Below are 26,441 nucleotides of genomic sequence, written 5' to 3'. Positions count from 1 at the left end.
AAAAAAATGGATTCTGAGTATATCAATTTTTTTGCTTTTTTTGCCCACATAAGAAAATAACTGCACTTTAATAACTGCAAGCTCAGACATACATTTTTAATGCATGGTAATTAATGGAATTAGCAACGTTTCTGAACATCAGTTGGGTACAGTTTTGCCAAGAGTACTAAGAGCATAAAAGCTGTACGAAAGTAAGAATTTAAAAAATTGCACCTGTGTCTTCATTTGAAATGCGATTGGTGGTCGAAGGCATCGGGAAACAAAGACTAAGGTTCTATAATAAATCACCACCTTCACTGTTGACGGCAAAATAGCAAATGATTTTTAGAGGTTTAAGGTTTGCAAATGTATTACAATATGTAAAACACACAATGGTAGTAATTAAGAAATCCCAGTAAACTTTATGATATTATTATTGCCATTACTTTGAGCACATTTCTCACTTATTAGCTCTGATTGATGTGTAATCTTACACTTCAGTATCAAACTTCACATTCTAAGGCTATTTAAAAAGGGCAAAATGAATTTATTAAGAAAATTGAGCAGTTCTATTTTCAAAAGTACTTCTAGAAAGTATCGCCTGTTTATCTTTCATTTTTAAGCCCGAATGTCCACACACACGGCAGAAAACATGAATGATAACTCGAAACACTTTCAGTGCATTCTCATTGTAACTGGATTGTAATTTTTTTTTCCCTGTGGGCCAAATTCTTCTGCAGTCAGCCAGTTGTAAACATGGTGCATATTTTACTAATAGCGACTGGCAACCTCCAGACACCTGGGAAATCTTGCAGAGGTGCTGAAGCGGCAGTTTTATTTAACGCTGCCATTAAGATCCAAGGCCAAAGTACCAACACCTGACAAACACTCCTTACAAAACAAAAAAAAAAAAATACACCTGTGTAATAATCCAAATCCATTTACTCAAGTAACAAAAAAAAAACAACAACGTTGATGAACGGCTAATGTACAAGGTATGACAGAGTTGGACCTTCTTATTTGGGTATGTTTACTGGAAGCCAAAGGTACAGATATTACATAAATCATACCCAAAACTACGCATTAAATCTGTCAACAATATAACAAGCCTATAAATGTGTTCTTTGCTGATTGCATGGAAATCAGTGGGTGTCACTAACCAACATTCTGTATAACTAGACAAAGCCGTGACTCTGGTTTGAAATTCCCTTTGTTCTTCATAGCTTTGTAGCCAGTAGCTGTGTATTGTCAGTGTGCCTGCAGGGTTCAGCAGTCAGTTGACCTTGGACCCCCCCAAGTTTTTTTCCCTCCTATATTTAACTAAGGAGTTTTGTTTCCTGTCCCCTTGTGTCCTTCAGCTTTTTATCACTATTCACTGACACCATTGTTTCCCGTAAATGTGGTGTGTCAGTAACTGATACTCGTTTGAATGTCTACTAAGTGCTTTGAGGCAACCATGTTGGAAAAGATGCTATTTTAAACACAAGTGGTATGGAATCCTTTCAATCTCAGACAACACAACTTGAAAGAAGGCACTTTACACTGTAAGATCAAACATCTGCAGTACCTATATCAAGGCAAAAAAGTTGTCAGCTTGCTGGAACTCAGTAAAAAAGATCCAGATTTTCAGAATCAGGAACATGAAAAATGTCTTTTGAGACAAACAACTTGTCTAAATCCTCAGCCCTTTACCACGCTACTGCTGTTTTACACTGTGATACTCATGCCACCTTGGTCAGCTGCAGGTCCCCACAGACACGCAGTGCAGTGAGAGACGCAAGCTGGAGCAGCCGGTGAGAAAAGCCACAAAGCGGCTGGCCATCCACTAAGATACGAAACTGCTGGTGTTCACAGACGATCTCCATCTGACAGAGAGAGAGAGAGAGAGAGAGCTAGTTTGTCAGAAGTCATGCAAAAAACAGCATATATAGATAAAAGACAACAAACACTACAGAGCAGGAGAATTTACCTTGAAAGGTTCTCCAGCAGCAAAAGGGAAGTAGGACAGTGCATTTTCAGAGATGCCCCACTGCCCAGACAGACGGGCATTCCGTACAACAGCTCGGTCTGCGAAACTGACAGTGACCTGGAGCCCAACGTCACTCTCTGCATCGTCTGCATCAGGATGGTTGGCCAAGGACACCACCATCCTGCAGGAACACATGACAGGAGACGATAGTCTACAACATGGGGGCAAATTATGGCGTGGGGAAGGGTGCGCTGGGCTGGGGGTAATAACCTCCCCAATAATCAATACCAGTCAATACAACCCCCCCCCCCAAAATAATCATAAAATAGGTTAGACCTTAACCCGGCAATATTCAACCCAAAGTTACTTCCTTGGTCTAAATAATCATGAAATCATCTAATGGTGATAAGTACTAGTATGATTTACCACACTGCAAGTGAGCATATTATAGTAAATTAGGCAACACATTTATGTTTTATTAAATATTTTCTATGCACAGTTCCCTGTGTAATTAATAGGAAAAATATAGACAAAGGTCTTGAAGATCAATTTTTACACACTGCATGATACACCTATCACACACTGGTATGTCTTTGTATAATATTAACAAAGTTTACGATAAGCCATTTAACTCCTTTAAAAATTGCATATTTTAACACCTACTGATACATTATATCTGTAAAGTAAAGGCTGTCTAACGCTTTGTGGAGAATGTTATTTCGATCCTCAACATTTCTGGGAAACCAAAATAAATTCTTTGTTTCCCAGCACCTTGCTTCCCCTTTATCATTTGTTCATAAATATGATGAAATTGAGATGATATCCGCCATCTATATTCTTGTTCTATATTATTTATGCATCACACTCTATGGTTCATATCACGTGCGCATAACGCAATCGAGTATGCAGCATATATGTCTTTGTCGGCCAGAAAATCTGTTTTTTTTTCTCTAAATTGCTAGTCCCACAGAGAATAAATTTGCAATATCAGCCAGCCCTTCAACTTGTAGTACAATCTATTTACTGTTTCAAAATTGCAGATAGAATTACGACTAAAACGAGCGACCGGCAAATCATCCATCCAATGTACTACGTAATGACAATGTGTGTTAAACTCGAAACCGGGTGGAAATTAAAGTCAAAGGTGCCAACTCACCTCTTGGGCTGTTCCTTAAAAATACCCATGACCACTAGTCTCATTGTTGGTCTTAACCCGCCCTTGATCTCTCCGACGTACAGTTCCTCCTACAAACACAATAATTCACATATCGCTATTAATGGCAACATCACATCGTTTTGGAGGAGTACAGATTTTAATCTTATTTATTAAGTAAACATAGGCTATATAAATGTTCACTGTCGATGCAGCGAAATATTCGCAATAATGTTTTTTTAAAAGGTAGGCTATCGATTTGGTGTGTAATTCGTAAAATTTTATTCCCAGGTCATTTTAAGCCTTGGAAATCAGTAATCAATTTTTGTTCTGAACCGTCTTTTTCTCACATTGAATAAACATTTTATTTTTATTTAATTAATATTACATTTTTATATCACATATAGCCTATCGAAGTTGGCTATTTACATTTTATTGTTATCGTAATTTAATGTTGATTTATTAGCATATTTTAGTTTCACGAAATGGTAAAATACGGGCATGGTATTATAAAAGAGCATACCAACATACAAATATACCGTTTTTTTTTTTACCATGTCTCTTTACTTGATGAACGATTAATCGAAAGGATTCACACTGGCAACACTTACGTTTGCAGCCTTGTCCTTTCCTGCCATTTTCCACTTTGCTGACTATTTCTCGTCTTACGGTTTTGTGCAGCAATAACAATGATAACGCTAGAAATCCTTTATCATTGTTAAACGCTAGCAGAAAGGCTGGCAAACCCCGCCTCCGCAGCATCACCGGTGTCGGTAGCCATGGAAACAGCACACTGGGATACCGCTTCTACTTTCTTTAACCTTAAAATATTTGTTTTAATAATAGAAAAATGTATTAGACTTGCTAGCGTAATAGTTTAAGTGTTATAAATAGCGCTGAATCAATACACTTAATATGCATTATTGTGGGACTAGTGCTACAGGTGTGAATTGTTACTCCCTGCCTTCTTTAGACTGAGCCTGAAAGACGACAGAAGGTCTGTAGGCTACGGCGTATTACTTGTTGGCCGACAATATTTAGCTGAATATGATCAAAGCTTTTTAAAATAACTTTTCTGTCTTTCTGGGGTGGTGCAGTGGTTGACATTGTTGCCTCACACCTCTAATGTGATGGGGTTTCCCCCTCACAGTCCCAAAACATACTGAGCTTAGTTGGAGTTACCAAATTGCCTGTAGCAGTGCCCTGTGATGGGTTGGTGCCCCATCTTGGGTTATTCTTTGCCTTATGCCCATAGACTTCAGACCCCCCACAACCCTGAATAGGACAAGCAGTTACAGAAAATGGATGCATTTCCTTGACAATACTAATCCACTAAACTCTGTAGGATGCTTATTTTTTATTCTTTTTGGCTAATCAACCTGGTACAGGGGCTCACCAGGTATCAACTGTTGCTGTACATCTCCAGAGTTGGAAATTTGAAACATTACAGTCTTGCAATTGACTGAAATAGTTGTTATCACACAATACATATCACATCCATGCATCCTCTATAGCATCATCTTCCAATGACTTAACCAGTAATGGGTTAGATCAACCTGAAGACTATCTCAGGATGCTCAGGCCACAAGATGATTGTGCCCTGGTGATGTGATGGCACTGTATCCATCAAGACATCCCAAGTGGCAGTTATACAATTAAACTGGATGGTGTCAGAATGACATCAATGTATTCCCCAGATGGCCCAGTCACCACCGTCCCCCATCCCTAATCCCTTCTTCTCCCACACCCGCAAGCCTCTACAGTCTATAGCCCCCAACCTCCATGGTCTTTATAAAAACGTCAACTTTGTGTGACTTGTTTCACCGGATCCACATCTGTGGCATGACTAGTGACACTACTTCCATTTTAGTGCAATTTGTCTCAAAATGAAATAGGCAGCAGTTTATCACCTATACAATTTTAATGGGAAGTTTGAAAAAGATCCGTTGAATACTTTCACAGCTACTGTGTTCACAAGATGAAGTGTCTTCTGCCGCTGTCCTTTCCTTCTTTTATTGCCACCTAGTACTGCTGCTTCAATTTTTGTGCCATTTGTCTCAAAATTAAATGTGCGTGAAATTAGGTGAAGTGGTAATAATTGATTAATTACATTCACAAGGTTAAGTGCCTTTGTAGTATCACTTCCTTTTGCTGTCACTAAACAGCATAGCTTGAATTTGTCTCAAAATTTGATCAGTTCCAGATCTTCACTCATGCAATGTGTTTGTAAAAGTTTGAAAAACTATCTGTAAAATATTTTTTGAGTTATTGTAATAACAGGATGTGTCTTAGTTTTCTTTGATATCACTATGCAGCAATTTTGGTGTTGCAAAATTTGATCATTTCCAGATCACAACCCGCTCTTCTATGAACACTGTCTTCCAATGAAACAAACTCCTTCTCCATAAATGAAAGTTAAGGGGAATATATCATCCTTGAAAGTTATCTTCCAGGAATTAAGCTCTTGCTTGTGAAAATAATATTGAATAGGTAGTTTACCACATTTATAGTCACATGGAAAAAAAATCAAAATACCACATCGTTCAAGGACCAAATTATGAATTCAGTACAAAAGTCATATAATATTTGAAATATATTTCTTTATCCGGTTTACTTTGAGAACTTAGTCTGAGAATGTAATATGTTAGACCCTTATTTATTATCGCTTAATATGAGTAATAATACTAGAGTAGTTGATTTGACATATTACATATAAACAGGTCAAACAAAACAATGTGAAGTTCCAGGGTAAATGAGACGTTCCGCTTGTTTACTCCATTACTAAAATGGTTACAGGCGCTACCGGCTACCCCCAACTTTCTTCCGGTTCAATCAGCTGACATTGTCACATGACTGCTACATCATGGCCGAACACAGGCAATAACAACTAGGAAGCAAATTGCGATCAAATTGAGAAGTAGTGTGTGTCCATTTGGAAAAGTGTAAGTAATTTTTCCGTGCTTCATAAACACGTCGTCTTGACAGCGTGTTTTGAAACGTTTAAAAATAAATTGGATAGCCAGCTAGTCTGCACCTGTCTATAAATGTTTTTTTTTTCGTTGTGTCTCACAAATCTTTTGTGTTTTTTTTTCTACATTATTTAAACTTAACAATCTGTATTGTTTTCTTGCTGAATTTTCAGAATATCCTGTATTTAGTACGGCATTTATGAATTTGCTTGGTAAAAAGGTGAACTTTAGATATTGTTCTTGTATATTCACGTGATTTCTGATGACATGTCTTCTGTAGTGTTACAGAGGTATTACCTGACGTTTTTCTAGCGACATCGTTACAAATGGGTGTAAGCTTTTTATGCATCGACTATAGTTGTGTCCGGTATATTCCTGTCAGGTCTTCAGTTTAGTTGAGCTAGTGCCTTAGCAGAATATGTTTCTGCATCGAAAAATATTCCTGAATTAAACTGAATATCGCCGTTACAGATGGCACGTGGTGAGTGGTCACCTGGTGAAAAAGGCGATGTGCTCCCGTGAGCAGGCCCCGAAGGAGGATCGCAAAATGCACCCGTTCTCTTGTGAGGAGGACAGCTCTATGGAGCAGCTCTTCAGTTTTTTCACGCTGTGCTTACAGTGTGGGGACTGGGAGCTTGCTCAAGCTTGTGTGCCTCAGCTGAATAACACCACATGCACAAGCACACAGTGCTTGCAGGACATTCTAAAATCCTTAGTGACCTGTCCATATGTGCTCAAGTAAGTCCATGTTGACGGGGTAAGAAAATATGCTTTGATGATGGTTGGTGTGGTGCAAGATGCTGGACTTGTATAAATAATATATGTATGTTCAGATATTAATAATGAATTATATGCTGCAGGTGGGAGACGGTGGGCAGTCCGCACAGACTGGCATGGCTATGGCTGAAGATTTCAGAGAGATGGGCACATGAGCAGGTACAGTCAGATTCTCCAGCTACTGTTGGACTCGGTTATTTATGTGGGAAGAGGGTCTTCAAGTTCAGGTTTGTAAACTGAGTGCCATCTGTTATATCATACCATGCGTTTGGACAAAATAAGGGACCTGAATTATTCCAGTAAGATATTGGAATAGAGTTGCTTTCTATAACCGCTAAGTAATGGAGTTTGTAAATATGTTTGCTTGGTTGGCAGTTCAAATATCATTTTCTAACTCTTTATCTGCCTGCAGGTTGCTGTGCGGGTTAAGAACGAACTAGAGTTTCTTCTGATCGTGGAGGAGCTGGAGAACACGGTGCCAGAGGAAGTGCTTAAGGTGCCTTTTATTTCCAAGCAGTCATGAGCTGCTATAAATAGTTCATATGTTTCTAAAACAAAATAACAAGGAGTAAAAGGTATGGTGACTCGAGCAAGAGAGACTAAGGGGGGACATGATCCAGGTATCGCATAGCGTGTGATTAGAATGTGGAATAGTCTGTCCAAAGGGGCAGTGCAAGCTAAGAGCCTAGATTCCTTCAAATCTGAACTTGACAAAGTCCCGCTAACTTAAAATTATTAGTTTAATTCCTTCGAGCTCAACGGGCCAGATGGCCTCCTCTCGTTTGTAACTTTATGTTCTTATATTTTAAAATATGTGATTGAATTACCTGTGTGTGCATCTTTTCAAAATGCAAATTAGCTGCTTGCGTATTACAGGAATGGTGTCTCGAAAGGACACAATAGATACGCTTAGGAATTGCAGCCGGTACTTAGTGTTTGTCTTTCTCAGGAACTGCACCAGGCTTTCAGGAGTGTCCAGATAGAGAAGAAGGGGACCATGGTGATCCTGAGTGCGGAGGCTGAGTGCTGCCTTGGGACGCTGCTGGATAGAAGTCGCCCCAGGCTTGCCCAGGCCCTGGTCCATTTCCTGCAAGGCCACAGAGCTGATGATGATGCATGCGATAGGAAGCACCTGCTGCAGGAGGCCTTCATCCAATTCCTGTTGGCAAAAGTGCAACAGTCAGGGCAGGCTGAGGTTGGCTGGGAGGAGAAACTGTATTCGGCACTGGCTGTCATGCCCTGGGGCCCGGAGCCAGTGGAGGGGCAGCTGCATGACCTGTGTAGGGCCCTGTGGGCTGCCAGCACTGGCCCGCTCAGTGAGGAGAGAGTGCTGAGCTCCTTACTACGCCCTCGCTGTCATGCCGCTCTCTCCTTCTACTGCTCTATGGCTGTGCAGCTCCAGAGAGACAAGCTGCTGAAGGACGTGGCCGCATCACAAGGTTGGAGTCACAGGCTTGTGTGCCTCTGCTGTTAGTCCTGTGCTTTTGTAAGTCTGCTAATAGCTAATCACCCATCTCTCAGCTGCTTTTGCTGAACAGGATCGAGAGGGCTAACGGTTCCACTTTTGTTAGAATCTTTCTGGCAGTATGCACAGAAAATACCATCTGAAGTCACACTTGCATACTGTAGCAGCTACAGATACACATGCATTCTTTCCAGCAAATATACAGATGCTCCCTGGGTCGCGTTACCATAAACGTATCGTAAGGTGAAAATATCGTAAGTGAAAATGCATTTCAATACAGTATATTAATACAGTATACCTAACCTAAGACGACTTCCATTATTTTTAAATTCAGGGACAGTCTCCCTGGAGCATGTTGGAGTTAAGGGTCTTGCTCAGGGATCCAGTGATGGTAGTGCCAGAGGTGGGACTCAAACCCATGATCTCTTGGTCCAGAGACAAGAGACTAGACCACCAAGCCTACCATAGGGCCAAATCATTAATACAAAGTCTGTTTAATATCTTGTATAATTATCGAATAAATCATACCCATCGTAATCTCAAAACGCGAACTGCATCTTATCTATCTTCGGAGTGTGTGCTTGTGCTTACTCAGCTTTTACTATAATGTGAGCCACATTTGCTTATTAGGATTCATGGCAATATATTAGTGTAGGCATTTCAGGAGCTCACCGTAACGTTATATCCTGTTCCTCCACCTTGTGATTGTCCTGACAGTAGACCTGACTGAGGCAGGGAAATTGATGCTTGGGCTCTGTTGTCATGCTGAGCGTGCATCTGCATGGAAGGCCATCTACTTTGAGTGTCTGAGCAGCAATAAGCACTTCCTGGATCAGGTTCTGGTAAGTGTGGCCGCGGTTACTTACTTTTGGTAAGAGTTCTAAAATCTGTCAGTTAAAGATCTATTCATATTATATACAGATGCTCCCCAGTCGTATCGTTAGGCGAAAATAGCATTTTAATACAGTACACCTAACCTAACAAGCATCACAGGCTAGCCTAGAGCCCACCTTAAACATGCTTAGAACACTTACATTAGCCTACAGTTGGGCAAAATCATTAACACAAAGCCTATTTTATAATAAACTGCTAAATATCTTGTGTAATTTAAGAATAATCATACCCATCGTAAAGTTGACAAATGGACTATTGTAACCTGGGATCATCTGAATTAAAACCTAGTCCTGCTGTATTTTATTTGTGGGGTGATCCCCTTGTGATAGTTAACAGTTTTATCGTTCATCCGGTTCCCGTAGATCACAGCGCTGGACCTGATTAGGAGGGAGGAGTTCTCCAGGCTGAAGGACCTTACAGCTGCCGAATTCCACCCTCTCTCCCGTCTCTTGTTGCTCCTGGGTTGGACTCACTTGCAGAGTCTGGGCTCAGCACAAAAGCTGCTGGAAACTCTTCACCACAGTCAGGTGAATCTCTCGCACCAGTCTGGCTTTTTCCCACCGTGCACTAGTCCTGTCATAGTCAGTTCCTCTCTGTTAACATTGTGTGTTAATGTCACATTAATGTTATCATACCTTGAAATTGATTATTAAATATGCAAACAGACAATTAGGAACAGTTGTAAACCAAAGGCAATGGGTCTGTCGACGTGTCTATAACAAAACCTAACACTTACTTAGTTACATATTGTAAACATAATTATATAAATTAAATTAATCAGAAATATAGCAACATAAAAATTATAATGAACGAAATCCCATCTAAATCCTGTTTTCTGCTACTGAGTAGGATCGCATGACTGTAGCGATAAACACACCTATAGCTGTAGTATTTATTTTAGCCTGCTCTGAATTTCCCGGCAAAAGGGCCTTAGATGCCACAGGGAGACTAACCTGCAGATGCAGTTTCTCTCTGCCCTGCTCCACTCGTACAAACCCTCAGATGATCGTCTCGAATGATTCAGAGCGTTGGATGCGATTCCAGCATCCATTCTTGTTCTTATCAGCTACTCTCAGTGTATTTTATTGGAAAATCAAATTGCTCCCAAACTGCCAATTATGACTGACTGTAATCAGCATTAGCTGTAAGCAGCTCACAGCCACGATTAGCACAATGTTTTCCACGTTGAACATCTACTTGTGAATTTAGGTTACGCCTTTGTCGATAAATGTCTTAATTTGTTTCATTGTGAGTACTGAACTATAAATGGCGATTCGTTTACCGTTACAGCCCAACTTTAAGTGGTTGGTGTAATAATAAAACCCCACTTGACTTGATTGTCTTTCTTTACTCCCGCAGGCACTAGCCAATGATTCTGTCCTGAAGGACTTTGTTGATGGTTTGTCCTCACAGTTGGGAGTTCTTGAGTGGTGTGCCAAAAACAGCCCGTGAGTAACACGTATCACATATATTTACATAATTCCCAGTGCTCTTGATAAAATGCTTTAAAAGTTGTGTGTTTTGTGTGTCTGTGAGCAGAGGGACTCCCAGCGCCGCCCTCCTGGCCCAGCTGCACACTCTGGACAGCCACTCCTCCCTCTTCATCCTGCAGTCGTTAACCCCGCTGCCTCAGCTGGATGAGCGTAAGGTTCTGGAGCTGTTTGGCTTGGCCCACTCTCCCAGCTCAGGTCTGGAGTCCAGTTAATCTCTTACCCATTTTGGTTTACTGCTGAGCAATCCTTCACGTCCTCAATTCTCCTTTGATCAATAATGACGACGCTTCTCTTTTAGGTGATACAGACACTGCCCATCCTGTTGACACACCGAATCTGTCTGCCCGGAGGAACGTGGTCCTCTTCCAGGGCTTCTGTGCCATGAAATATGCTCTATACGCAATTTGCGTCAATGCCCACAAGTACTCTGGCTGTAGGGACTGTTTAGTGGCAAAAGAGTCGCAGGAGCTAGAGTCAAAGATTGAGCAAGACCAGACTTCCACTCTCTCTCAAGGTATCTGTACAAGTGGCCTCTATACATTTTCCACATTTTTGTAGACCAGGGTTATTCAACTCACGGTCCTCGAGGTCCGAGCACTGCTGGATTTCCAGCCTTCCTTTACCTGTCAGTCAGGTGTGAAGCCTCTGACCAATCAGAATCAGTAATTATTAAACAACTACCTGGGGGGACTGAAAACACGGCCTCGATTTGGAATCAAGGTCCAGAGTTGAAGAACCCTGTTGTAGACCAATGCTTTTCAAGCCGGTCCTCAGGAACCCCGCAGATAGTCCACATTTTTGCTCCCTACCAGACAGTCTACATTTTTGTTCTCTCAGCAAAAACGTGGATGGTCTGGGGTTTCCCAAGGACCCGTTTGAGAAGCACTGTTGTACACTAATATCACAAAGACTATATGCTACTATGGTATGGTAAGTTTTTTCTTGTCTCTCGCTCCCTCAGGTTTTTCCGTATTATTTCAGTATTACCTGTCCGAGTGCCAGCTTTACCTGGAAGCCGTGCCCGCCCTGTTTCGGCTTGAACTCTTGGAGAATATCTTTTCGTTGCTCTTTCTGTCTAGTGCTGACTTTGTCCTTAGTCGGGAGAGGGACATTGAGCATGGACTGCCCCATGAACAGTACTTTCCATCTCGGTGCGGTTTGGAAAAGTCTGACAATCCCGAATTCAGAAAGGAGAGTAAAGGTGGTGGATTAGTGGTGGATTGGACCCTGCAGCAACCCCAACAGCCCGAAAGACACACACTACAAAATCTGGTGTGTAATTATGTGGATCTGGGCCATTTTATCCAGGATTGCAAGGGATTCCTGGTAGATACAGTGGCTATGGAAGGTTTTCTAAGGCTTTTGAGAGAGAGCCTGGAGGGGGTTTGTGTGGTAGGCCAAAGGGATGGCCTGGAAGAGGGAAGAGCGTTGGCTGGGGAGGAAGAGATGGCCGAGAGCCTGGGCTGCTCCGTAACTCCAGAGACATTCGGAACGCGTCTCCAGAGGCTCTCCAAACGGATCGCTGAGGCACATTGGAGACTGCAGGTTATCACTAGTAACCATGGCAGCAGCAGCAGTAAGTAACTGAGCTTGTGGTTCTTTAGAGCAGGGTTTCCCAACCCAGTCCTCGGGGACCCCCAGCCAGTCCACATTTTGCGTCCCTCCCAGCCAATCAGGAACACCGAAAACCTGGGATAGGTGTGTTAGGAGCTGGATTAGAGTGAAAATGTGGAGTGTCTGTGGGTCCCCAAGGACTGGATTGGGAGACTCCTCATTGGATGATGTCAGACAAGTATGCTTGTGCAGATATATTTGGGGAAAATGTCCTTAAGTCACCAAGTGACTTTATTAGCTTTAAAATGTCCAAATATTTTGATATTTTCTCTGAATTACCGTCTGTTTGTGTTGGGTTTGCATTGAAGTGGGGATCAGTTGGAAAGACAGAAATGCAAATGTGCATGAAGGCATGTGTTTCTGCTATGTTTTGCGAATATGTAACGTGACCATTAAATGCAATACAGGGATTTAGCCAAGCATTGCAGAAAATAGAAATGAAACTTTTGGTTTTGACTTGCTGGTGCAGATGGGCAAATAGCGACCACAAAATTAGTCAGCAGAGTTCCATCTCTGAAACACAATGGAGGGATGAAGAGGAGGAAGAAGAGCAGGCGACACCGTACGGAGCGGCATTCTACAGCGGAGCAGCACAACGGAGAGGTCAGCACCAGCACGTCAGGTATGTTGACCAAAAATCGTGAATGAATGTCATGAAAGTGGAATTACAAGAAGCAGTTTTGTTCAATTGAATTGCACAACCAATTTGAATTGCAATTCTGCTGATTTTCATTGCGGGGATCGCAGTTCCTGTAATCTAAACTCATTGCGTCAATAAACGCTGAATTTAAGTCAGCAGGCACTTAAAAGCCAATGATAGCATCTTTATTAAAGCTTAGCGACGTTATGCAGCAATAAGGTGAAGGTACCAGTTTATGTAACTGTATTTTTATGGATCACAAGATTAAAGAGGAGTGATCAGACAGACAGACAGACAGACGTACATGTGTGTATATTAATATCGCTGCAGGGGTTTTCTATGGGAAAACCATAATCCTAACAATGGCAACCGTAACCCCTACCCAGCCCTAACCGTAGCCATAAGTAACCAAACAAAATACAACACTTTTGGCACTTTTGGGAGGGGATTAGATTAGACTAATCTGATTAGATCTTTGCCAGTTTTGAAACCAAATCCACGTCCTTCCTTTTAAGAAATGCTGAGTTCAGTATCATGTAATGCCGACGTTTTTTACTGTCACTAAAGACTTCATTAATATTTAGCATTTGTGTACTGGCAGATGGAAGTGTTGGTGTAGCAGGCGCTCCGGCAGAGCAGGAGCCGTGTCCGTGTGGAGGTCCTCACAGCTGGCTAATTCCAGCCATGCTGTCGAGCCCAGAGTCACTGCTCATATCCTGTATCCGCCGGGGGAACTTTCTGGAGGCTCATCAGGTAACTAGCAGGGCTTAGCAAGCCCAGGGGCAGCTCAGGACCTTTGGACATGCATTTAGGCTTCTACGTTCTCTTCCCACAGGTCTCTCTCATGTTTGGTTTGGATGGCTCCGCCTGCTCTGGCGAGTTGGTCTTTATGGAGCACCACCGAGATGTCCTTGTAGAGCTGGGCTGCGTGGAGCAGAAGATAGAGAACCAGGTAGCAGATGGATCGGCCAGTGGACGCAGCAGACTTGGCAGCAGTGGAAGGTCCACGCTGCAGGCCATCGGGAGTGCTGCCGCGGCAGGTACCTTGTGCTAAGCCCTTCCTGTTGATAGTGTCAATTAAAGCACTCATGTGTAATGCATTATAGATACCTTCATAATGCCTTTATGAAGTATTATAAACATGACTATATTTATTAAAAGGCATAACACATTATAGCCATGTTTATTATGTATTATGAATGCTTTATGAAGCTCTCATCTGTAATGCACTATAGATATCTTCATAATGCATTATAATGGCTTATACTGATGATTACAATGTATTATAATGCATTATGAAGGTATCTATAATGCATTATGATGATCGCTTTAAGTAAAGTATTACTCATAGTTCCAACGGTTCTTCTGCAGCAATGTAGAACTTGTGTTATTTTAATAAGTATGTTTAATAAGTAGTACTTCATTTTCCAATTATCGTAAATAGCGTCCTTCGAGATGGCGGCATGCTAAGTTGCTGAGGCCTCTCTGGGTCCAACACTGGTGTGAAAGTGTGCTTTCAGTCGACTATTTATTGCTGTCTTAATCCTGCATCTTCTGCTGCTAGAATACAGTATCTTTCATGATGCTGTATTCGTTCAACCTAGTACTGTCACTGCTTTGGTGGACTGCACTGTATGTTGTCTTGTCCTGTAATTGTAGTCTTGTGCTGTTTCTGTGTTTGTTCTTTGTGCTGCACCACGGTCCTGGAGGAACAATGTTTCGTTTCACTCCGTACTGTGTATATGGCTGAAAAGACGATAAACCTACTTGACTTAAGTAAAGTAACAGACTGAGGTACTCGTGGTCATCCTTAAAGATGACTTATGCTCTTCTCTTCTCTGTGGAGGCATGGCCTTCTACTCTATCTCAGACATGGCAGATATGCTCCTCAGCACCCCAGGACGCCCAGTGCCCTCTTTGGAGGAGGACTACTGGCTAAATCACAAGGTACCAGACCCCTCTGGCGTGCTCCATGCTCTGCTGGAGGAGCTCAGTCCTGCCAGCATGGCGACCTTCGACCTGGCCTGCTGTCACTGTCTGCTGTGGAAGACTTCCCGGCAGCTGCTGGAGACAGCAGAGCGCAGGCTGAACACCACTTTGGAAGGGCGAGGTGGGTAGCAGAGTGTGGTATAGCACTGGAGTGAGTGTGGTATAGCACTGGAGTGAGTGTGGTATAGCACTGGAGTGAGTGTGGTATAGCACTGGAGTGAGTGTGGTATAGCACTGGAGTGAGTGTGGTATAGCACTGGTGTGAGTGTGGTATAGTACAACTGTCTTCAGAAGTGCACAAAACTGACCCTACTATTATCACTTATTTTTTGTGTTTTGTTTGACTTTAGTCTAGTGATACAACACAATTAATTTTTGTTTTAGGTTTGTAAAATTGGTTGAAGCATAACTTGCCTGCTGTCGTTGCATGGTTTCTTCCATCACAACTTCTATTCTTTTACTCAGGAGTAAGAACGGACTCTACGGTGCCCCATTCTCATGGGATTAAGGGGTTTCCTGCTGTGCTTCAGCAGATCAGCAAGATCATAAACCACTCTGTCAGCGGCAAAGGCTCTCCCAGGGCCGGTATGGGCATTTTATTTCTAAATGCCAGTGATTTTTTTTTTTACATGGGTGTTACATCAATATCACATATCGGTGTCTGATCCAGTGTTTCTGTGCCGTCTTGCAGTGCAAGAAGATTTTTGGCGGCAATAGCTGCCAGAAATTGAGTGAAAACCCCCAGATACATTAAAAACATAAGATTTAATCTTAATGAAGTCTCTAGAAAAGTGCAATAAATCTCTAGCCAATAAGAGCAACAGTAATATTTTTTTTAAGCCAGGAGTGTCAAACTCCAGTCCTGGGGGGCCGGAGCCCTGTGTAGCTTAGTTCTTTCCCTGTTCCACCACAAATGATTCAGCCCAATCCAGCCCTCGGGGTCCCGCAAACAATCCACGTTTTGCCTGTCTGGCTGGGAGCCGGAAGAGAGCAAAAAGGTGGACCGGCTGCGGGTCCCTGAGGACCGGGTTGTGGAACGCTGCAATAAATCCTTATACTTATTGTAGCAATCTTTTCTTAACCACTTGGCACCAAACGCACATGCGCTTTGCCTGCAGAACTGCCAAGCGAGGAGTCCGCAGCTGCGAGTCCATTTGGCTGCAGCGCTCGGGAGGTGCTGCTCTGCTTGCATCCGGTTCTGACCGAAGAGGACATTTCTGCACGACTCTCCCTGGCCCAACATCTAGAGCAGACCCTTTGCACCCTGGCATCCGCTACAGACTCTGCAGGTCAGAATGCATCCTTAGAGGTGTATATGGCATGATCCTCATCGCCGGAATTTGTTCCCCAATCCTCGGGACCCACAGCCGGTCCATGTTTTTGCTCACCCCGGTCTCCTGGTAAATGTGGACTGTCTGTGGATCCCGAAGGACCAGAATGGGAAACGCTGCTGTTAATGATTTCTTGTGCAGTTATTTGGGTGATTACACTGCGATAATGAATTTATTTCATTTTATTTATTTTATTTCTTTGCTAACGACAAACTGTATAATTGTAGTAATTAAGGTAGGAAAATGGTTTAAAGTAAAAACCGGAATAAATATCGCCCTCTGTGGAAGGAAGGGAAGATGTTGGCATTTAAGAATCCGTCTTTGTGGCGTTAAATGCCCATGTGTGGGCACATGCGGGTGCATCTTAAATTCTGTTGTCCCGATGCAGCTGATGGCCGTGTGGGCGGGGGGCTTCTGGCTGCCTTAGTGGAACAGGCGAGCTTCAAGCAGTCCGAGTTGGACTCTCATCCCGTGCGTTCCCAAATGAAGCAGTTACTCCGCACTTTGGACCAGCTCTGTCCATCTGAACCCGACAGCGCCCCCTTTAGGCCAGATTACGTGCGTAGCTTCCTGGACTACGTCAACACATTGGCTGTGGTACTAGTCCGGAGCCTTAGTTCGGAAGGTAAGGTGCTTCTGTTTTATACCTCAATGGTCGGACTCTACGTGTGAGCAGCGCTGACGCCCAGTCTTTTCCGTACGCTAACCTTTCCCAACTTTATAGACCAAACAAGCGAAGTCAAGCTCGGAAACCCTCTGCTAGTTCTGCTGCAACTTCCTTCTCAGCTAGTCTCTCACCTGCTCTTTGACCGACAGGTTTCTCCCATCAGGTAGGCCACTCCATCATCGACTGCTACTTTGTTTACTTCATATTGCCTGTAGATCGTCAGCTATATATATTATGCCGCCAATATCAGTGTGAAAGTGAATGAAGTTTGTGTGACATTCTGTCCTCCTTGTTCTTCCCTTTCTGCAGGGTGTCGTCCTTGCTGGAACAGGAGGGCTTGGGTTTGAACATCCAGCAAGTGATCGTCCAGCGGTGCTGTGAGACGCTCCCAGTTTGGGAAACCTGCTGTGAAAGTATGGGAGAGACTGGGAGAAAGACTGGGGGCCTTCTTAGCTTGAATAGTGTCAAAGTCTTCCTCCAGAAGTACAGTCAGGAGCATCCTCTCACCGTGTGCCCCAGCAGCTGTGATGCGCCTCCCTCCTCTGATTCAGATGCATCTCCAGAGGAGGCAGCTTCTCTAAGTTCAGGAGCAAACTCTTCGCAGTCTTCCCCGGCATCCTCTAGCTCCTCCAGCTCGCTTCTCCTGACCCCCTCGTCTCTATCCTTCCTGAAGTCCCACTCCCCTATCCTGGCAGTTCTTGCCTGCCTGAGCGCTTGCCGCGGTGGAGCCGGCCGGACCGGGTCTGCCTGGCCCGGCCTCCCCGCCTACTTCCGCAGTGGCCGAAAGGAGGGCGTCCTGGACATCGAACAAGTTGGCCGGGAAGCGGAGGCCCTGTTGAAGGACCTCCCGATCCTTCATGCTTACCTTCAGACCATGGCCCAGCCGGTGCTGGGGCCCGTGGGCAGCCCCGAAGGCAGCGGCGCCGTGTCTGGCTTGAGTGCTTCCCTGTGTAGTTTGCCGCTAGCCGGCCTGCTGCTCTCCGGCCTGCATCGAGCCTCAGCCTGTTCTGCGGCCGCCGGAGCGTTCCAACAGGCGCTGACCGACCGAGACGTAGAACGTGCCTTAAATCTTTTAGAACTGTATGGGCAGGACAGCCACCAGGAGCAGAAGCTACGGGATTCCTTGCTGGCGTGTTCAGCCCTACGAGGTAAGAGAGGCTGTGATGTCATCACCATCTCAAGTCTAGGCAAGTCGAGTTGTATTGTTATGTTAGCGATACGCAATATATAGTGAAACTAAATAATCTACCTCCTGGACCCATGGTGTAACATTCATGACACTACAAACATTACAGTGCTAAAGACAGAGCTTTGAAGTAGTTTTACATAATGCAGGTTCCTGTGGAATTATTATTAATCTGCACTTTATAAAGTTGAAGACACAAGCCTAGGTTACCATAACTCACAACTGTTGTAAGGTGGATTCCTTTGTGTATGTAAATCTGTTTGTGAGCATTTGTCTTTTGCTGTCTTGGTAGTCATCCATGGTTGCTCGATCACCCTTCTGATATTGTGCTTTCGTTCAGAGGGGAACAGGACTATGGAGCATCTTTTTCGAGTAGAAGATGCGGAGCTGAGAGCGCGTGTGGCCCTTCAGGGCCTGGAGCAGTGGCCGCTGGCATCGTGCCTCGAGCTGCTGCGCTTTTGCCTGAGCGACGGCAATACCGAGTGCAGCCTGAAGGAGGAGCTGGAACTGAAGAAGCAGGAACTCCAGATCTACCAAAGGGTGACCACGGGTTTTCACAAGAATCTCCCATCAGATTTGTGTATATGATTCTTCTAAAGATAAAATTTTGGGAACTAGTCATTTTTCTCGCTTTCCTTTCTGCTTAGATGCTGAATTTGCAACCCCCATTGCCCTGGGCAACATGGCAGGAGCTGAAAGTTCAGTCTGGGTGCAACACTGAGGCAGTCTTCTGCATGATGCTGGAAGCCAATGTAGGTCCTGCTTCTGCTCCTCGTTGACCTAAGCCAGTCACTCCCAACCCAGTCCATACGGACCCACAGGCGGTCCCCGTTTTTGCTCCCTCCCACCTCCTTGCTTTCCTGGTAGGGAGCAAAAACATGGACTGTCTGTGAGTCCCTTAGGACCGGGGTGGAAAAAGACTGACCTAAGCTTTATGATTCACCCTAGTTCAGGCTGAATCATGCGGGGAGTGCACTACTGCCGCATGTAATACCTCTCATATACTTTGCCTGTCCTTCCTGTCAGGAGTTCCAGTTGTGTGGACAATGGGTCCAGCTATATCCAGTTTCTATGCAACTTAGGCTACAGCTCCAGACCGAACACCTGCTTCACCTGCTGGAGAGGGGACAGATGGAAGAAGCCTTTCAGGTGCCAAGTGGGGTTTAGGTCAACCAGAGGCCTCTGTTGACTGCATAAGTCCTGGTCATCTAGGTCTGTGTTTCTCAGCCCGGTCCTTGGGGACCCCCAGGTGCCCCTTCCAGCTCCCTGCCAAGACAGACCACCTTTATAGACTGTCTGGGGGTCCCCAAGGACTGGTTTGACAAACACTGTCCTAGCAGCATGTGTCAGTGAGTTTCCAATTGCTTGCCTTCAGCAGTTGGCATTTCGGGTCCAGGAAAGTAAAAATCCAGACCAAGATTTTGTTTCAACCAAGAGTCACAGTCACAGAGTACTCAGCTTTCTGGACCTGAGATGTCCACCTCTGCTTGTCTTGATAGTGCTGTCACTTACCCTGTCACAATCTGTTCTATTTAGCCCTGAGTGATTCTTTGTAATGCACTCAAGCAGCGAGGCTGTCATCACGCCGATTCTTTGTAGCACTTGTAGGTGATAGTTGCAGTGGTGTTGACTTTACTATATATTTTAATGAAGTAAAATGAAGTTTTCCTGCCTCCCTTTTTAAAAATTATCCTCATTGTCCTTTTTTATTATTGTCCTCAGCTGCTGGAGAGTCTGACGGACTCAGCCCTGTGCTTAGAAGTTTGTGAGCATGCTCTGGACCGGCGGCCTGGGCTGGCTGCGTGTCACTTCCTGGCCGATTACCTTACGCTGCATTTCCAGGACGGCATGTCTCCTGCCCGCCGTCATCTCATCCATGCCCTGCATCTAGGTTCCAAGGTCAGGATCCACTGTGACGTTGGTTTTTTTGCTCTTTGAATAATATAGTATTAAAAACTGTAACAATTTTTTATTTTTTTTTGCAACCGCTACAATATTGGTTCTATCATTAGTCTGTTTTCCATAATCATAAACATATAGTGCTTTTCGAGACACCCAAAGCACTTTACAGAACCAATGGGGAGCTGCGTCAACCACCCCCACTGTGTAGCCCCCACCTGGATGATGTGACGGCAGGCATTCTGCCCCAGTATGCTCACCACACAGTAGCTAAGGTGGTGAAGGGGGAGGAGGGAATTCACCAGTTAGATTTATGGGATGATTAGGAGGGCAGATTCAATAGGGCCACAGCAGGCAATTTTAGCCAAGACATCGGGGTACCACCCCTAACCCTTTTGAAAGAAGCCCAGGGATCATTTATAACCTCAGAGAATCGGAACCACAGTTTTACTTCTCGTGCGAAGGACGGCGCCATCTTTTGCAGTGCAGTGTCCCCGTCACTGCGCTGGGGCAGTGGGATCCACACGGACAACAGGATGGGCTAATCTTTTGGCCACATCAAATACTCTGTTCGTGATGTGTGATGTGTGAAAGCGTTGGCACCTTTTCCGCACTGCAGGTACTGCTGACCCTGCCCCCAGACGCTCAGGAGGACTATTTCCCACTGCTGTCGAACCCCCTGCTCATGCTGGAGCAGCTGCTCATGAACCTGAAGGTGGACTGGGCGGCAGTTGCAGTGCGCACGCTTCGGGGTCTACTGCTGGGCCAGGAGTGCATCATCAGTCCCGGCGACATTGATGCGCTGTTGTCCAGTTATGCACGCAAGGCCCTGGAGTTCCCCTACGCTCCCAGAGAGAGGACACGTTCTGGTCTGTCCTCGTATACCATGATAACATGTGGCGGAACATTCATACTTTAAATGTGCGGTTCAACTGGTAAGCGTGTAGATAAAAGTACATTTGTCCTTCTCATTCCCCACAGACTCAGTCATTAGTCTTCAAGACGTCCTGACGCAGTGTCCTGCTCAGGAGAGCAGCTCCTCCTCAGCAAGTTTGGAGACGTCACCTTCCACTTCAGGTGAGACCTGCCAGCGCAGTGAATTTCACAATATCAGACCTGCCATGGAGGTATTTGTCGTCTTTTCAGGAGGCACCATGGATGAACAACAATGAAAAGACCTGTCTTTAGACACTCAGCCTTAAATCGCTTAAGGGAACACCCTGTGCATTTCCTATAGACACTCAACAATGATGTAGTTCCACTTACCATTTCGGTTAATGCTATTATGTAACATAGAATCTGTCACTAGATCTAGTAAACAAATGACTTTTAGTAGCAGGGTAGAATAAGAATGTGTGTGTGTGTGTGTGTGTGTGTGTGTGTGTGTGTGTGTGTGTGTGTGTGTGTACATGTATACATACACACATTCTGGGGGTGGGAAGGGAATTGATTCTGTTACGAATTGCGATTCTTCAAGGTAGCGATTTTAGTATCGCCACAACTAACCGCAAGTGTGAAATGTAAACGTACATTGAACATCTGTATACCTGTTCCCTGAAGAACAAGTTTCTAAACAAATTGAAATATTTACACACTTTTTAAACACCACCCCCCCCCTCCCCCCCCCGTCTTGCGCTTTCATTGGCTGTTGCTCCCCACTGCATTCACAGCCAGTCGCACTGTTCACACTGCAGGATTTGGAATTGCTGACAGGTCCGGATGTTTCACCTGCTAGATATCTGACTCTGTCCGGTCACGTCTCTGAGCCAATAGCAATCAAGCATTGGCAGCACCAAGCAAACGCCGATTTGTCTCTGATCTGGGGCTTTTGTTGCCGATCGGCAAAAACGTTCGGAGCTAAAATTGTATGGTGTCAATGTAGCTTTTATTTTTTTATTTTAAGCTCGGTCTGAATTTCCTGGCAAAAGCAAACACTCAGATGATGTTCAAAATGAGTTCGAGTGTTGGATGTGTTTCTAGAAAAATACCAGAGTTTGGTATAACAGAGCTGACCGACATTCTTAGTCTTATCATTAGTCTTATGCCCTCTCTCTGGTGTTGGTGCTATTTATTGTAGGGTGACCAGACAATCCATGTCAGGGAGGACACTTTGAGCTACTTCGGGTTTTACAAACTACTTTCAAATTGAAAGGCTCCTGTGCTCGGCTAAATAGTTTAGCTCTTCTTGTGCTTTGACTGGTTTGTTTCCTTAACTGAAAGACTCATCCAGCTGTATCACATTAGCATTAGTGACACATGCATGATTATAGGAGACTGGCCAATCAGCACACAGCAAGAACTGAGTGCTCAAGTGAAATCCAGGTCCGTTTAATTGAATTGGTAATTTACAATTCCTGTCCTAGCTCAGAGTGTCCTCCCTGACATGGATTATCAGGTCACCCTAATTTATTGGGAAGCCAAAATGTTCCCAAACTGCTGATTTAAGTGACTTAAGAGGGTCTTTGAGCTCTCTAACACTAGCTGTAACCAACTCCGTTGCCATTAGCATTTCGCTTTCCATGTTGTACATCTATTTGTGAAGTTCAGTTTCATCCGTGTCAAGACAAGTATTAATTCGTTTCATTGCGCTTTCCAAATTGAAAATGCTGTGACAGAAAGACACGATGAATATGTGTACTGTTACAGCCCTTGTCTGTACTTTAAATGTAGACCTGAAATGCTCTTTCTCAGTCTGTCCTCAGTAATGCCACACAAACGGATACAGTATCTATTTAGGCCTGAACGATACTGGTAAAAAAAAAAAAAAATCACATTGTGAAATTTTTAGGATCGCGATTGCTGTTCATAACGGTGCTTTTTGTTATTTAACGCATTTATGTCACGATACAGATGAAACAGACAAGATGAAATAAGAGCGTGCTCCTTATCCTTCATTACGAATCCACGCGTTACTAAGGCCAATTCACTGCGGGTGCAGAGCGCGAGGACAAATCATTTACCTAACAGATTGTAGTCCTATATCAAACTCATTGTATTATATAGATCAGTTATTTTTTATTTATGTTTATTTATTTCAGTTGCCAGCTGTTAAGTATGGCAGGGATTGGACGGCCATCTTGTGTGAGTCATTATGTTTCATTCATGGTTACTTAGTAGCCAAGGAGTTTCACGCAATGTTCCCATCAGGCATGTAAGATCTTTTTGCACATGTATAGTCGCCTCCCAGAATCCATGCAATGTGCATATTCCCCCGTCAGCAGCTCACTCACGCCCATAGTGCATAGTGAGGAAATAAAGGCGCGGCTGTGAAAGAACGATTTAATTCAACACGTAAGACATGGAGGTCACACCCTCCACTGGTTTTGGAAACAAGTCAAATGTGGACTTTATCATTTTACCGTGTGAATCTAATAAAAATCCACAGTAATCCTACAACAGCCTCTAGGCCTATATTGTGTTTAATCACAAAGCCATATGATTTTTAGGCTTCTGCGTTTTAAAAATGTTTTTCCTCTTTACTCAAAGCAATTCGGTCAACATGGAAACATTCCTAACCAACAGATATGGTGTAAAATGTTAGTAATATTAGTAACATGCACTGAATGTTTAGAATATATTGCTGGTATAAGAATAATACAATCAATTGTATAGTCCACACAAACGAATACACTACGTCATGGGCTGTGATGCATTATTATAAACCAGTTGCTAGTCCCTGCCACTAAAATTACATGCATCTACCCCATTATGTGTAGCATGGTAGAATGTAGAATTCTAATTGTGGTTGTCGATTATGCAGATGTATTGGTCAAGTATTTTCGCAGTTCTTTGCATCAAAGGGGAATTGCGCAGGTTAAATGAATCACAGGCCGACACTCAGGATTCGGTCACACATGACTTGCACGTTGATACTTTATTGCCTTTTGCCTGTTCGCTTCCAGCAGGAGTCGTCATGGCAAACGTGTGTACAGTGTCTGGCCCAGAGGGTGTTTGGGCAGCCAGCCACCAAACAAAACTTTCCCTTTATTCTCTTCCTGAGGTCTAGTGTCTAGGTCTAGGAAGCTTAATAAAGGTGGGGAGATTTAATAACGTGGGGCAACATCGCCTCAGCAAACTGTGTCAAGGACCTTGACCTAGAAGACTGGGAAATGTGCACCACACCACCAGCCACCCTCTGGAAAGATTCAGTTGCCAGTACCGGCATGGAATTTGGGTGGATGTTGGGGCTGGACAGTTGTTTAGTTGGGAGTTTCAGCGTTTCACAATCCACCAAAAAACGTGAGGTGCATTTAGTGTCACACAAGTAGCACACTGTACTTGCCTTGAATCTATTTTTCTGCCTCTTAATATAAGCAAATATAGAAGCTGATCTGAATGCATAGGGTGGCCGTACTCATTAATGGGTCCTCATTGGATGTTTCCATTTTTTGTTCCATTCCCTGTACATTACATGATTCATTACCTGAATCATCACATTTCTACGAATCATTACATTTCTAGAGTGATATTAAGTCTGAAGGCTTCAGTTCCGCATCAAGTATCCATATAAGCATTGCTGGTGTGAATAGTGTTTGTCTGTTTCTGTCCTCCTGATCCAGTACAGCACCGCAATACAGAAGTTGTGTTTTGAGGTTTTGGAGAACCTTCTGCCGCACTTCCCTAAGCCTTTGGTTTCATGTGATTGCAGGCAGCACCCCTGTGCACACGCCCTGCGCCGGAGGGGGTCGCAGAACCAAGCCCACTGCTTATTTCACACCCCCAGAAAAACCCCCCAGCCGCAAAGACTGGATCCCTGACCATCAGCAGTCCGTCTGCATGGTTTGTCTCCGTGAGAGATTCACCATGGTAAGGCCAAGCCGAGTGGAAAGAGGGATTTTTGTGGATGAGATTTAGAATCTTTTAGAATCTTTATTGCCGCACGACCAAGGCTGCTGAATATTTGTGTCGGCACAGCTTGCTGCGGTCTGAGTCGTCATGGCAATAGACAGCTACCAACTAGGGCATGAACAGATAGAAAATCAATACCAGAAACAAAATACATGCAGAGAAGCGTAAGCTCAGGGTGTGATGAATAAGGCGGTTTGTTCAAATTTTGTGCAATGCTGAAAATTGACCCAGGCACGATAAGGACACCCGGAATTAACTGCAACCTAATCTGATGTACCTCGAGGATGACATCACTATCCCTAACTCTCAGGTCATCTCTCTGACGTTGTAGTTCAACAGAAGGCACCATTGCCGGCGCTGTGGCCGTCTGGTGTGCCAGGCGTGCTCTGGGCACCGCATGCCGCTCGAGGGCTTTGCCGAGGACACGTCGCGGGTCTGCGACCAGTGCTACGGCTTCTTCCACCCCGTGTGAGCGCTCTCGTTGGCATTGCCACTTAGCTGTCAAATGATTGACTGGAAAATGAATCCAGTCATATACATGTCAGTGATATTGTGATACTCTCTGTCTAATTACAGCACCGATGAGGAAATGGAACCAGCAGAAGGTAGAATAACAACTTCTCAGAAATTTATATAGGTCAGAAGTCTTACTGTTTCTCTGTCTTCATAACTGTTTTCTTGTCTCTCTGTAGTAGCTGGCAGTCCTGTGACTAATGAAGAGTGTTTCTATGGGGTCCTTACGCTGCCTGAGGTCTCTCGGCGCCAGTATCGCCTCAGCATGGATCCTGCAGAGAACCTGCAGCTGCAGAGCGAGTTCTACTATGAGCAGGTCGACCCCCCCCCCCCCCCCCCCCCCTTCACGGATACGGGACTCTTGCCCATTAGCTCTGATTTATTGGTTCTTTTTTTTTCCCAGTCAAGCAATATGTATGATACCTGATCATGGCCAGGCGGTCTCTAGCGTACACAAACGATACTCTCAATTGTTCTATGTTGCTACTATTTGTTTAGGGACACCAACGGTAGGCATATGTAAGTGTTCCAAGCATGTTTAAGGAAGGCTATAGGCCTGTTGGAGTTAGGTGTACTTGATTAAATTGCATATTTGCTTTAAGTTGTTTTTGGAACGCATCCCCATCATAACCCGGGGAGCGTCTGTATTCTTCCAGTAACACACTAGGAACAGTGAACACAGGTGATATAAACCATGAACTAGTGTATTTATGCACAATGGGAATCAGTACCACTGAAGGAAATATGTAGGACTGAAAGCTGTTGTCCTCCTCATTCACGTTACAGGGCCCCAGTTCTTCCCTTTGCATCGCTATCCTCTCTCTGCACAGCGACCATGTGGCCTGTGGCCACCAGTTAATCGATCACTGCCACTCTCTCTCACGGGGCCTGACTAACCCCGAGGTCGATGCCAGACTCCTTACTGACATCATGCGGCAGCTACTCTTCAGCGCCAAGCTCATGTTCGTCAAGGCAGGCCAGAACCAGGACCTTGCACTGTGTGACAGGTAACTGGGAACAGTCTGCTTAACCTCAGGTGATGGCAGAATGTCTGG

The 26,441-nt window shown here is 44.3% G+C and overlaps 2 protein-coding genes across 4 annotated transcripts in view; one reads left to right on the top strand and one right to left on the bottom strand.

Moving 5' to 3' along the window:
• Positions 1 to 112: 112 nt before the first annotated feature.
• On the bottom strand, positions 113 to 6,541 carry LOC111856207 (galectin-related protein A). 2 transcript variants are annotated; one of them, XM_023835967.2, is made up of 4 exons: positions 6,368 to 6,541; positions 3,105 to 3,193; positions 1,949 to 2,129; positions 113 to 1,844 (listed from the first exon to the last, which is right to left on the bottom strand). In XM_023835967.2, the coding sequence occupies exons 1-4, from the start codon at positions 6,386 to 6,388 to the stop codon at positions 1,701 to 1,703; spliced, it is 435 nt and encodes a 144-aa protein (XP_023691735.2). In that variant the 5' UTR covers positions 6,389 to 6,541; the 3' UTR covers positions 113 to 1,700. The 2 variants fall into 2 exon arrangements, with proteins under 2 accessions (XP_023691735.2, XP_023691734.2); XM_023835966.2 differs by lacking the exon at positions 6,368 to 6,541 and adding an exon at positions 3,713 to 3,866.
• The window catches only part of zfyve26 (zinc finger, FYVE domain containing 26), a 26,671-nt gene continuing 6,162 nt past the window's right edge, over positions 5,933 to 26,441 (top strand). The window contains exons 1-31 of one of the 2 annotated variants that reach the window (XM_023835959.2): positions 5,933 to 6,043; positions 6,542 to 6,808; positions 6,931 to 7,006; positions 7,260 to 7,343; positions 7,797 to 8,286; positions 9,030 to 9,154; positions 9,569 to 9,733; positions 10,566 to 10,654; positions 10,746 to 10,894; positions 10,998 to 11,213; positions 11,661 to 12,275; positions 12,783 to 12,935; positions 13,555 to 13,706; positions 13,789 to 13,993; positions 14,800 to 15,063; positions 15,408 to 15,527; positions 16,061 to 16,231; positions 16,662 to 16,898; positions 16,998 to 17,103; positions 17,250 to 18,088; positions 18,467 to 18,666; positions 18,774 to 18,878; positions 19,153 to 19,275; positions 19,849 to 20,025; positions 20,645 to 20,894; positions 21,007 to 21,102; positions 24,674 to 24,831; positions 25,205 to 25,341; positions 25,450 to 25,478; positions 25,569 to 25,702; positions 26,173 to 26,393. In XM_023835959.2, the coding sequence (XP_023691727.2) occupies positions 6,579 to 6,808; positions 6,931 to 7,006; positions 7,260 to 7,343; positions 7,797 to 8,286; positions 9,030 to 9,154; positions 9,569 to 9,733; positions 10,566 to 10,654; positions 10,746 to 10,894; positions 10,998 to 11,213; positions 11,661 to 12,275; positions 12,783 to 12,935; positions 13,555 to 13,706; positions 13,789 to 13,993; positions 14,800 to 15,063; positions 15,408 to 15,527; positions 16,061 to 16,231; positions 16,662 to 16,898; positions 16,998 to 17,103; positions 17,250 to 18,088; positions 18,467 to 18,666; positions 18,774 to 18,878; positions 19,153 to 19,275; positions 19,849 to 20,025; positions 20,645 to 20,894; positions 21,007 to 21,102; positions 24,674 to 24,831; positions 25,205 to 25,341; positions 25,450 to 25,478; positions 25,569 to 25,702; positions 26,173 to 26,393 (6,116 nt within the window). In that variant the 5' untranslated portion in view covers positions 5,933 to 6,043; positions 6,542 to 6,578. Of the gene's footprint in view, positions 6,044 to 6,541; positions 6,809 to 6,930; positions 7,007 to 7,259; positions 7,344 to 7,796; positions 8,287 to 9,029; positions 9,155 to 9,568; positions 9,734 to 10,565; positions 10,655 to 10,745; positions 10,895 to 10,997; positions 11,214 to 11,660; positions 12,276 to 12,782; positions 12,936 to 13,554; positions 13,707 to 13,788; positions 13,994 to 14,799; positions 15,064 to 15,407; positions 15,528 to 16,060; positions 16,232 to 16,661; positions 16,899 to 16,997; positions 17,104 to 17,249; positions 18,089 to 18,466; positions 18,667 to 18,773; positions 18,879 to 19,152; positions 19,276 to 19,848; positions 20,026 to 20,644; positions 20,895 to 21,006; positions 21,103 to 24,673; positions 24,832 to 25,204; positions 25,342 to 25,449; positions 25,479 to 25,565; positions 25,703 to 26,172; positions 26,394 to 26,441 lie in introns of both variants that reach the window. The other variant, XM_023835958.2, reaches the window with a different exon arrangement.

The sequence above is a fragment of the Paramormyrops kingsleyae genome, chromosome 14, assembly GCF_048594095.1.
Source record: "Paramormyrops kingsleyae isolate MSU_618 chromosome 14, PKINGS_0.4, whole genome shotgun sequence".
Classification (NCBI taxonomy): Eukaryota; Metazoa; Chordata; class Actinopteri; order Osteoglossiformes; family Mormyridae; genus Paramormyrops; species Paramormyrops kingsleyae.
Note: the sequence above shows the minus strand (reverse complement) of the source record. Positions and strands in the feature narration are given on the sequence as shown.